The 12,585-nt window shown below is 46.8% G+C and overlaps 1 protein-coding gene and 1 long non-coding RNA gene across 4 annotated transcripts; one reads left to right on the plus strand and one right to left on the minus strand.

Moving 5' to 3' along the window:
* Window positions 1-2,455: 2,455 nt before the first annotated feature.
* On the minus strand, window positions 2,456-8,732 carry LOC130522911 (uncharacterized). Of its 3 annotated transcripts, none has more exons than XR_008949732.1 (3): window positions 8,216-8,732; window positions 5,018-5,678; window positions 2,456-2,653 (listed from the first exon to the last, which is right to left on the minus strand). It is a non-coding gene; the product is annotated as an uncharacterized LOC130522911 (long non-coding RNA). The 3 variants fall into 3 exon arrangements; XR_008949734.1 differs by having other exon boundaries at window positions 5,125-5,678; window positions 8,216-8,727; XR_008949733.1 differs by having other exon boundaries at window positions 2,480-2,653; window positions 5,512-5,678; window positions 8,216-8,694.
* Window positions 8,733-9,578: 846 nt separating this feature from the next.
* Window positions 9,579-12,343, plus strand: pou3f3b (POU class 3 homeobox 3b). Its single transcript, XM_057027791.1, has 2 exons — window positions 9,579-11,262; window positions 11,533-12,343. The coding sequence occupies exons 1-2, from the start codon at window positions 10,048-10,050 to the stop codon at window positions 11,629-11,631; spliced, it is 1,314 nt and encodes a 437-aa protein (XP_056883771.1). The 5' UTR covers window positions 9,579-10,047; the 3' UTR covers window positions 11,632-12,343.
* Window positions 12,344-12,585: the final 242 nt, after the last annotated feature.

Here is a 12,585-nt window from a genome sequence, read left to right on the forward strand (position 1 = left end):
CTACATGTTGTTTGAGCTCTCTTGAGTGTGAGAAGTGTGACAAACAGCTCAACAGGCTTTGGCACACCAGCTGTCCAGAGGACACACACACACACACACACACACACACACACACACACACACACACACACACGCACACACACACACACACACACACACAGAACGTGAAAGCACCAACACTGTTGCCAAGCGTGTTGCAGTAATCTTTAGTAATTCCATCAGTTCTGGGGCATCTGAGCACTGCCAGCGCGGCCACACAACATCAGAGCACCGGCGTCCCACAATGCCCCTCTCCTCAGGCAGTCAACCCACCGTCACAGCAGAGGAAAAATAACTTCTCCCTTTTTTTCTTGCTGCTCTTCGCCATCGGAGGATGCCGCAGACACTGCTGGGAGAGGAAGAGTGACAGAAAAGCAAGCAGGCTCAGCATCACCATGGCGACACTCGGTGATGAATGAACATGTTCATTGAGTTTGTGGCTGGTACACATTCAGTTTACTCGGTAGTACAAGTTGACGTGGAGTACGGAGACTGTGAAGATGAAGTTCCAGTTCAGAGGACAGTCCAGGGAAATAAGAGGTAACTTTCAGTGTTAGGTGGAGACCCCCAGCCCCCGCGTCTCAGTCTTCCCCATGATGTTGATCTTGTTTTTGGAGGATGGACACACAGCTGCTGACTCTCGTCCTGTTCACTCGTTGTTGACGATGAAGGATGGTTTTATTCCGCTCTTCTTGTGTTTATTAACGGTACCATATGTAGCGTGTTCAAACAGCAATAAATCACATTCTAATTAGCTGTTTTTCCATCACATAATTATCCAGAATGGATGAGGCCACCGTCCTGATGATCAGTCGCCGTGCTTTGCATCAGTGGAGCTCGCTGTTCATCCCAAACCACAGATCCCACCATTCCTGCTGGGTGCTCTGACAGGAGCTTTATTATTTCAGCATTGCCAACAGGAAATGTTCATTTTGTTTTAATAAATGGCTTAATAACAGCGGCCTTCCTCTTTTCCTATGACACATGGGTAGCACTCCTCAGAGAACCTGTTCCACGTTTTTGTTCCAGCTACAACAACCGCCTTTGCTTCTTTAGTGGACTTGAAGAGAGGTCGTATGACAGGTCACATGTCGAGTCACTCAGCATCCTGCTGATGTCGAGGACCGCCATCTTTGCTGTAGGCAGTGGCGCGACACCGTTTCCTTTCTATACTGATGAAGTTTGTTTTAAGCATGAGCTTCTCCTTCTCTCCTACCTCCACTGTTCTCACTCTACGTGACTCTTTCTTCATCTTCATCTTCACCGCCCACCCTCGCCACCCCTCCCCCCAGCGTGTGATTGATGTGGTGAGGTAGAGTAAACGCTGCTCGTACACGGGGGACTGGGGGATTGATTACCTCACTGCCACTTGCTGACGACTCCTAAAATGTCTCCTCTAGAAGTGACAACTCTTTGTCTGTGTGAAAATCACGATAGAATTATGAAGGGAACTGTCGGAGCCGGTGCTCGGCGGATTGTCCGAGAGCTGTGAGGAGCAGGAAGTAGATGATTGCGACACAGGAAGGACTTTGCCGGCTGCAGAGTCTGATTGCGGCGCATCTGTAACAGCGTCTTTAAATGTGTGGAGCTGGAACATGAAAGGTGGCAAGATTCTCCAGGAGCTTCCTCGGCAGCTCACTTCCTGATCATCTTCTCTTTGACTCCCCGCCGGCACTGCAGGGGGCGAGTCGTCACGGGGGGGAGTCGTCACTCGCCGTGGGCCGTCCCCCAGCCGGAGCTCCTAAAAATGCCATTTTCAGTGGAACGTTTGAAGGAGGAGGATGAAAGTTAGCGCTCTGTCTGATGGACACACTTGTCTTTAATTAAAGGCTCAGCCTGCCATTTTTTTCTGGGATGAAAGTCTAATGAAGCGACGGCGCTCCTGGCAGCGAGGGATGAGGGGACAGACACTCGGCTCAGAAGATAGAATGATCGCGTTGTTTGAGGGTTTTGCTGCTGATTTCCAGTCTTTGTCCACTCAAAGCTTTAAAAATGGTCAATGTCAGCAACCTTTTCCTGCTTTTTTCAAATCTGCTGACTCATGTTTGGTTTTGACTGTTGGATGTTTGGTTTTGAAGGTGTTTTTCATCTGCTCTGAAGACATCCTACACGATATCAGTGTTTTTGCTCCTGTCTTTGCCAGTGACATGATGACGTCACGTTTTTCTGTGTGAATTAAGAGCGGCAGCACACAGAACGCCGTCTTCTGTGCTGCTGAGCTACTGACGCTAACAGGTTAGCTAGCTGTCGTGTTGCTGTCCGTGCTTAAAATCATGGTCATAGGTCAGAATAATCAGTGATGCTACATCTACAGCCACTGGGATGGCGATCACCTTCCCCTGACCCGTCCTGGTCATGTTAAATGAGTATGACATCATCAGCTTAACACACACACAAACAAAAACATGGACAACACTTTTCTTCAAGTCCAACAGAGACATTGGTTTTGGATTTGTTTATTTGTGTGTCAATGATTCAGGTTATTTCAGTCTTATTACAGAATAATGCAGACCTATAATGTATTACAACATCCCTTAACATGCCTCCAACTCCAAACGTCGCTGCGTCCTGATTGGTAGACTTCCTGTTTCACTGTAGCTCCGCCCCTTTCACTCTGCAAGAACAGCAAAGAAAAAAGGTGAAATAAATAAATGCATTTTTAACACACAGACACACACACATAAATACACACACTGACCGCGGCAATCATGACCCAACAGTCCATAATTGTCTCACTCTTAACCAATCACATCAGGGCAGCAACATGCACAGTTTATTGACAAACACAATGCTGAACTGATGAGATATGTGTGAGATATTTTATGCTTAATATCGATGCTGAAGCGAACAGTGTGACAGGCTCCAAACTCCTCATTTGGTAATCTTCCATCTTTTTGGGTTTGGGGTGAGATATTTTTATCGTCTTTGTAGGCCTTCTGTCTTCCCGTCTCTCTGCCGCTGTCAGCTTTTGGCTTTTTTTCCCTCTTAAATGAAGCAGAAACGATGGTGCTGGAGGTGGTTCCACGGGAGGAAAGAGGGACAGGAAGTGAAGCTGGTGAAAGGCCTTTGAGGCCGTGTGGAGAGGCCACAGTGGTGCCTCAGTCCTCGGTGTCTGTCACTGAGTGCTCCTGAAAGTCCGTCTGTCCACTGAAAGGGACGTTTGTCCTGCCAGAGTCTGTTTGAACAACAGCTGAATCTGCCACATCACGTGAAAGAGTCCAGTTATTCATGTTCCTGATCACAGGTCAGAAGGAGCCTTTGCTGAGAAAAATCAATGAAAAAGCTGCACAAAAGTGTGCTGCTGCACATCATCCGCCCGCTCCTTCTGCCACAATCCTCCCGTTACCAGGGCGGAGCATCAGCCTTTCAGATGACGTGAGGTTAAATCAAGGATGAGGAACGTTTTCAGCTACATAAATGATAAATCCCACCTCAGCTATACCTCTGAAACTGAATCTGTGAGAGCAGCTAAGTATTTTCAGACATGACAATGTGACATGGAGCTGAGGGAAATGAGCACGAGCAGCGATGTATTTAAAGAGGAGGAAGAAGAAATTCCAGCAGCTCTATCCCTGAGCTGCACTGACAAAAATGACTTTAGGTGCTGAGGATTATGGATTAATCTATAATAACCAGTGAAGAAGAGAAAAAGGACGGAAAATGCCTGAAGTCTACTCTGGAAACACACCCTCATCATCTCCTGGTCATCGAATGATCTTCAGACCTGCATCCGCACCGCAGACTTCTTCTGATAGCTTAATGAACATCTCATTTCTGGTGATTCCCTCTTTCATTCCCTTCCTTAGCCCCTCCTCCCCCCCATTCCCTGATAATCTGTTTATCCGTAAGTGTCACATCACATTTGTGGAGCAGCTGGGGGGACCGCTGTGGATCCGTGCGCCGAGTGTGATTACCCAGACTCACATTTCTTTCCGACTCCTCAAATCCTTTGATCTGAACCATCTTCATAATCACTTGAAGGAGTGTTGGTGAGAGCGCGGCGGCTTACAGACAGGCTTCCTGCCAGCACCAGGACACGTTCTTAGTCTGGGAGCGACGCTGTCACGAACCCACTTTTGTCTGTTGTCTGTAAGAACGCGGCGTTCGGACGATGGTTATTTACAGTCATGACAGGAACCTGTCTCAAATGTGACGTCTGGACAGATGCGATGGCAGGAAATGTAAAAAAAAAAAAAGTTTAGGGGAGCAACAGTTTTATCAGGGTTATCGCTCCATTCCACTGGTCCCAGTCTGTCCAGGGGAAAGTATTAACGCTCTGGACGCAGGATGACACCTGGAGACTTTGAGGCCTTTTGTAGCCTGTGGTGAAATTCCCACCATGGAAAAAAACACTTGAGCAGAATGTGGGAAAAGGTTCCCGAGTTTTACAAATTGGACTTTTCTTTCTGATCTATACTGGTTTTCAACACAGTTGTACCATGTCCAGTTGATAAGAACAAAGCCTCCCAGATGCTCATTGTAGCCTCGCTAGTTCAGACCAAATGCTCAGTGTTTAATGCCTCAAAACCAAAAATATCTGTTCAGCCGTATGTTCATCATTCGCTCATTTCTGTGCTGGTACTTAAAGATAACACATTCATTTACACGCTGATATTTCCTGTTTAAGGATAATGACAGTGATCAGAGTGATCTGTGATGTGAGAACAGAACCGCTGTGACAACGATGGTTTAATGGAATTACTGTAAAGAACAGATGCTGTTGGTTAGTGACGGTACTAGAGCTCACTGTCTACTGTTTGTGTGTGTGCGTGCGTGCATGTGTGTGTGGCCTTTCAATATATTTTTAATATCCTGCCCTGCTGCCAGCGCTCAGACATGAACCCCCCCAAATGCACGGATGACAGTAGCTATGGTACCCCCCCCCACCACCACCACCACCACCACCACCACCACACTCACTCACACGCACACACACACACACGCTTCAACAATAGCATTTGCATATTTTTATACGTACTTGCTCTCTCAAGGAAAACAGCCTGAAGCATGAATACTCCAGCAGCAGTGTGCAGGAAAATCACATCACACACACACACACACACACACACACACACACATACACACCAGGAGGAGGATAGGGGACATTCATGGTGTGTGTGTGTGTTTGCCTCCCAGTTCATTAAGCAGACAGTCCTCAGATAGTCCTCTTCCACTCGGCATGTGTGACCAAACAGCAAAACTCTGGTCCAAATATTCCATTGGTCCACTTCATTTGGTCCACTTCATTTGGTCCACTTCATTTGGTCCACTTCATTTGGTCCACTTCTAGAAGTGCGTTGTGAAAATGAACCAAATCAATGTGTGAAGGTTTATAATCACTGTTCCTGGATCTGCTGACACGGCCTGGAAGTTTCTGCAGGGTTCCCGGATTTTTTTGGCATTTTTTGCTGTCATGAAACTAAAATAGATGTCGGTGCATCGCATGAACTAAAACAAGATTTTTGGTTCTACCCTTTGATCGCCTGATCCTGTTATTTGAAGCAGCATTGGTGTCTCACAGACCATCATCATGGGGCACATGTGAGGCCTCCAGGAAAAAGCTCGAACAAAAACTTGCCAAAAAGTTGTGTGAAAGTCTTCTGAAGCAGCTGCCCCTCAACACATCCACAACCAAAGATCTGTGTGCACAAAATTTTTAGAGACTTTACTTTAAAATCGTTGTTCAAGTTCATTCAAATTTTGGAATTTTGACTGACCATCTGATGTTTGTAATCCAAAATTGCTGCCTAGGGCTGCCTAAAGTCTATTTTATGTTATTATTCGCTTGCGTGTGTGTGTGTGTGTGTGTGTGTGTGTATGTGTGTGTGTGTGTGTGAGTGTGAGTGTGTGTGTGTGTGTATTATTTGCAGGGAAGACAAAAAATAAAACAGTTTTCAATAAAATGACTCATCTTCAGTGTCCAATGTTCGTAATGTTCAGAGAACCCAAGACTTTCACTCACACACACACACACACACACACACACACCACACACACACACACACACCAACACACACATCACCTGGTAAAAATATAGATTATGGAAATCAACATCTTGCACTTTTTAAAATTTCAATTAACTCTTGGTGAAAATATTGAACTTTTAACATGATTGTATTTTCAGATTCTGAAGTCTTTTCCAACTCCAACTGTGTTTTTTTTATATAACTTTTTTAATATTTTCATGTATAGAATGTAGCTGCAAAAAGACTTTACCTAGTGTTTTAAATGAAACTTGATAGATGTTAAACAGAGAGCATACATCAAACTTTGCTTTCACGTCCTCATCAGTAACTCCCTACAGCCCCCCCCCCCCCCCCCCCCCCACACACACACACACACACACGCGCGCATCAGACACGCAGCACCTCAGCGGGGGGCCTGGACCAGGTGAGAGTCACTCTGGTTATTTATTGCCGTATTAGGGGCGCGTGGCTGACCAGAACTCGTGCCGTTTTGACTAATTTGAGGGGTTTGCGTCGGGTTCCGGTGTTGCAGAGGTCGGACCAGACCCCGGACATGCTGGGATGCCCGCGCGGTTGGTCCACCTGGACTAACCCCTCACCACACACACACACACACACACACACACACACACACACACACACACGCACGAAGATAAATAGAGCCCGATCCGTTTACTTGGTGAAATAAGCAGAGAAAGCACCGTGAGAGAGGGTTACCCTCGATTCCTGTTATCCAATTTTACTGGGATTTGGAGTGATTTGCGCGAGGCTCCCCGAGGGAAATAAATACTTTTTGATTAATGTAATCCTGGAGGTGCCACCTCCTCCTCCACCCCCCCCCCCCCCCCCCGGGTCCTTGGGGAGCGCCAGTCTTCTACAAACAACCAACAAAAACTTCTACACTTGCATGTATGTGCGTGCGCGCGTCATATCGCTCAAGTATTTTGATTTTGAAAAATTGTTGAAGTTGAGCTCAAAATCAAATGAATTCCATTAGATAAATTTGAATATCCGGAAACCTCCGTAAATGTACAACTACATCTATTTAACATGGTGCGTGAAAGACGTCGCAACGGTTTCTAATGTAAATGGGCACGAATGCGACAGCATGTCGAGAGACTCCAATTATCCAAGGACGAATTATCAGTTTAATAATCGCACCACGTGTGAAGCTGAAGGCCGCGCGTGGAGGTTCTGCGTGGACTAAATTAGAGAGCAGCCGTCACGTGATCAAACCGCATTAAACGACGCTAAAGCTGTTCAAGACGTAAAAAAACGTTTTATTTGGTTATTTTAATCCTATTTTTATTATGTGTGCGATTATTGATTATTTTAATTTAAGAAAAGATAGATAGATAGATAGATAGATAGATAGATAGATAGATAGATAGATAGATAGATAGATAGATAGATAGATAGATAGATAGATAGATAGATAGATAGATAGATAGATAGATAGATAGATAGATAGATAGATAGATAGATAGATAGGCGTTTGTTTAAAGCGTTTGTCCACGTTTTGAAACTGTAAATAAACACATGAATCCAGACTGCTTATAAAATAAATATGCAATAACCAATGGAAAAAATGTGGCGTCTGATTTTTTTCAGGGTTTCTTTTCGCATGCTGGGAGCGCGCGACCCCTGCTGGCGGACTTAATAGTCATTAACGTGCATCTGTGCACACCTGTGCAGGTAACAGTGAGAGCTGCAGCAGGAAGCTTGCGAGCTGGACATCTAATCGCATCACCACTGTCTTCAACCTGCGCTCGCGCGTCCTCTTGTTGCCGTAAACGTAGCTGTAGCTGCCTGCGCACAAACACCCTGAATGTGGCCCCTGTTCACGCCTTTTCACGGGGTCACCATGGAGACGGTGCCGCCAGCTCAGAAATGTGTGAGCGACGAAGAGGCGAAACAGACCTTCTAAGGGACAGCTGTGGTCGGTTCAGTTTCAGATCAGAGTCTATGAGCTGCGTTTGTGGTCGTTCCGTAAACGTCTCACCAATAAAATAAATAAACCAGCACATTTTGCCTCTCTCTCTCTCTCTCTTTCTATCTCTCTCCCTCTTTCTCCTCAGCTTTCATGCATGTTCTGTGGGCGCGTGTGTCCGCCTGTTGCTGACTGGTTGAAAACGGTAAATAATCATTCGTTAAGCGAGTCAGCGTTGCGGGGCTGTGCTGTTTGCGGTGAGAAAATGCGGTTGACTCACCTGGTGTCCCAGGAACCGTCGTCCTCACAGGTTGTGTCTCTTCTCTTCTTCTTCTCCTTCTCCTCCCCTGCTCCTCGCTGCTCCTCGCTGCTGCTGCTGCTGCAGCTTTTCTGTCCTGACTGAGCCGCAGCTCTGCTCCTCTCCGCTATTATTTTCACTAAAATATATGAAAATTTATGCAAATGAAAATCAGCACTAACTGTTGGTCTCTGTTAGAGTTGGGGATGATTTTTTTCCCTCTCCTCCTTCCTTCCTGCTTTCCTTCCTCCCTCCTGAACTCCCCCAAAGAAAAGTTCAAATATCAAATAAAACGGGAATCAAAGAATATTCTCAGCCTGGTGAATTTAACTCGCCTCGTTCTGGTTTTTGGATTTGGCGATGGGTCTGGATTTGTACAGCTGGTCCAAAATAAACCAACTAGGATCAAAGAGGGTTCTGCGTTTTTCACTTGCTGCTCGGAACCGCGCGTGACAGCAGTTGGGCCTAAAACTGGAGCGGTGCTGTGTGAGCAAAACTCATAAATGGCCATGATGCACGCGCGTTTTCAGATTTAATCAGTTCACAGTTATATCTGGTATCAATTATTTTTTTATAAATCAACTAGTGTAATTTTTAGTTACAAGGATCATGTATTGTTGGAAGCCTTTATATTAGGTAGAACATTAATTGATTGACTAGTGAAAGAATAAACGTGGACTACGTTGCTTCTGCTATATTATATGATTATTAAGTTTAAAATTTAAAATAAATTGAGTATCGACATCTAAAGTCAGATATAACAGGTCAAATGTATGTAATTTAACTTAATTTGGTTACAGTTTGTAAACACTGACAACATTAAAATCAATAAATTTATATGACACCATCGATTCAAATGTTTCGTTCTTGTTTTGTCAACATTTAATCCCCAAATTTAAAATGTATTCACAGGGAAGTTCGACGTCAGCTACAAAATTATCAAATCTATTTTTCTGAAAGTAAAAAAATATAAACAACAAATAACAAATGTATGAACAACATATGCGATCAGGATTGATCGATACATTTGACAACACTTAAATTAATATTTCTCCGTGTATGCACGCGCCCAACCTCTGTTTACGAAAGCTCTCGCGCGCTCAGTTTTTGTTTGGACTCTAATTAATAATCATCCAATTGGAAACAACCGGAAGGAGGGCTCGTGCGCTCGCGGAGCAGACCTGTCAATCACACTACGGGTAGCCAATCGGCGTGAACTCGCGGGGGTAAGATACCGCGCGTCGCCTTGTGAGGAGGGGGTGAGGTGTCTCGCGGGGTGGGCGTGGCCAGGCGTCCACGGCGGAGAGAGAGAGAGAGAGGGTGAGAGAGAACAAGCGAATGAGAGGCGAGTGTGTCTCCGCGCGCCGCGCACTCTTCCCGTGGATTGTACTTGAACGGGAGTTCGCGGTTTGGCACGTTTATACACATCAAAACAGAACAAAGAGCGTCTGCACGCGCTATAAAGAGCACAAATTACAAAAGAGGCGACGACATCCGCGCGTGAGGACGTTGCGCGGGACTATTTCCTGGCGCGGTTTGTTTTCAGCCACCAGCACAACTTTGGGACTAAAGTGAATTTGAAGGTTTTGCGGACTGGACTTGCTCCAAAGCTGCTGGATCTTTACTTTTGTAGAATGTGGTGAATTCTGAGGATTTTCGTCTCATTTTTAAGTTTTTTTTTTTTCCTCGATGGTGTTTTCCGAAAACCTTGGTGTGCTTGTAAAGTTTGAATAATTCATGAGAGACAGTTTTCCACAGAAGTGACTGTAAAGGGAGGGGGGCTTTCCACGAGCATATTCATAAGGGTTGTCGGAATGGCCACCGCGGCTTCCAATCCTTATCTGCCCAGCAATAGCATCTTATCGTCCGGCTCCATCGTGCACTCTGACTCCGCAGGTGGCGGCATGCAGCCGGGAAGCGCTGCGGTGACCTCGGGGTCCGGGGGCTATAGAGGCGACCCTTCGGTCAAGATGGTGCAAAGTGACTTTATGCAAGGTGCGATGGCGGCGAGCAACGGGGGGCACATGCTGAGCCACGCGCACCAGTGGGTGACGTCTCTGCCGCACGCCGCAGCCGCCGCAGCGGCAGCCGCGGTCGCCGCCGCGGAGGCCGGCTCGCCCTGGTCCTCCAGTCCCGTCGGGATGACGGGCAGCCCGCAGCAGCAAGACGTGAAAAACTCCGCCAGAGACGACCTGCACACGGGCACCGCGCTGCACCACAGGCCGCCCCACATAACCGCCCACCAAAGTCACGCCGCGGCTTGGGGGAGCACGACTGCCGCTCACATTAACTCCATATCGGGGGGACAGCAGCAGCAGCAGTCGCTTCTATACTCCCAGCCAGGCGGCTTCACTGTGAACGGGATGCTGAGTCCCGGCAGCCAGAGCCTGGTGCACCCCAGCTTGGTGAGGGGGGGCACCCCAGATCTGGACCACGGCAGCCACCATCACCACCACCAGCATCACCAGCACCCCCATCACCAGCACCACGGAGGCGTCGCGAGCCACGACCCGCATTCGGACGACGACACCCCGACGTCGGATGACCTGGAACAGTTCGCCAAGCAGTTCAAGCAGCGGCGGATCAAACTGGGCTTCACGCAGGCGGACGTGGGCCTGGCTCTGGGCACCCTGTACGGGAACGTGTTCTCCCAGACCACCATCTGCAGGTTCGAGGCTCTGCAGCTCAGCTTTAAGAACATGTGCAAGCTGAAGCCGCTGCTGAACAAGTGGCTGGAGGAGGCCGACTCGTCCACCGGCAGCCCCACCAGCATCGACAAAATCGCGGCGCAGGGCCGGAAGCGAAAGAAGCGCACGTCCATCGAGGTGAGCGTGAAGGGGGCCCTGGAAAGTCACTTCCTGAAGTGTCCCAAACCGTCGGCACAGGAGATCAGCTCGCTGGCGGACAATCTGCAGCTGGAGAAGGAGGTGGTGCGAGTCTGGTTTTGCAATAGGAGGCAGAAAGAGAAGCGGATGACGCCGCCTGGAGTGGCGCAGACGCCGGAGGATGTGTACTCTCAGGTCGGCAATGTGAGTGCAGAAACACCGCCCCCCTCCATGGACTGCAAAAGAATGTTCAGTGAAACGTAGAAAACAGCACAATTTTTTGATAGAGATAATTAAACAACGCAGACGTTTTCCACTGTGAGTGTGAGGAATGAGACTGCAAAAAAATTGTGTTGATCTGTTTTTCACCACCGAGACCAAACTTTTGCTCCCATTTTTCCTCCCGCAGACACACGCACTTCCGGCCCGCAAATGTCTTTAACCTAAAAGGTTCCTTCTGCTTTTTTCTTTCAGGGCCATTTTTTAGTAGATTACTTAAAAGATGCGAGTGACGTGGGAGACCAGAGGGTGACAACCACAGGTTCATTCCACCAGGTAATTTTGGCGCATTGAAACACACCAGAGGACAAATCCATGTTGCTTTTTTGTTTGTTTTTTTCGTTCCCTCACTCTTTATCGCCACCCTCCTCGTCCTCCCGGATGAAGAAACAAAGACAGAGACTGAAGCAAATTTTTCACTTTCTTACACGGAGGATTTTGTTTCATTTTTATTTTTCATGAACGTGATCTCAAAGATCTTTTTCCCCCCCAATAATAATGCCAACAGTACTCGTGCGGGTGGTGATAATTACCGGCTTCTGTGTTTGGCATTATTGTAATTATTTAAGGGACTTTGTGGATTTTTCCTGCCTTTCTTCTACAAACAGAGACATTTGAAGTCAGACTGCACTTATTTGGAGAAAAGCAGTGAGTTTTGTGATGGAGGTTCTGTCAGCGCTGCTTTTCTCGGCTGCAACCTTTGGTAGATTTTAATAAACAAACTGTCATATAGATCACCAGATCAGAGCCTGATCTTTGCTTATATTTTTCATCAGAATGACCTCTTTTAATATTTTATTCGGAATACATATAATTTATTCCCCGCTCCTGCTGCAGGAATTGTTTTGTTTCTACATTTTTGGGTTTTTTTTCTGTCTTTTTTTGTATTTTCTGGAGCACAAACCAACCAGCAGCTGTTGGCTTATTTTGATGTGAACATTTGATTGTAATTTAATTTCAGTAGTGATTCCAGATGATTGACACACAATAAATTGTTAGACTGAAACACGGCTACCTTGTGTTTCTGTGTGTGCGTGCGTGCGTGTGCGTGTGACATTTAAACTTTTAGGGCGCAAAATAAAAACGGTTGAACGTCGCTGGTCTCGTGACTGTGTAGATCCGTCACGTCTTTTGCGCGCGCTCAACACTGTTTAGGTCCAGGCTCGCGCCATCGTGGAGGCCTGCTGAGCTATAATCGATTTAATGATGATGATGATGAAGATGATGATGCTCGAAGGTGGAAACGGT

Source organism: Takifugu flavidus, chromosome 3 (assembly GCF_003711565.1).
Source record: "Takifugu flavidus isolate HTHZ2018 chromosome 3, ASM371156v2, whole genome shotgun sequence".
NCBI classification, from domain to species: domain Eukaryota; kingdom Metazoa; phylum Chordata; class Actinopteri; order Tetraodontiformes; family Tetraodontidae; genus Takifugu; species Takifugu flavidus.

What these genes read in the sequence shown, in the direction of transcription:
- pou3f3b (XM_057027791.1), top strand. Translation starts at nt 10,048, where the DNA reads ATGGCCACCGCGGCTTCCAATCCTTATCTGCCCAGCAATAGCATCTTA. An exon ending in TGTACTCTCAGGTCGGCAAT is followed by an intron (nt 11,263 to 11,532) that starts GTGAGTGCAGAA and finishes TTTTTCTTTCAG; the next exon opens with GGCCATTTTTTAGTAGATTA.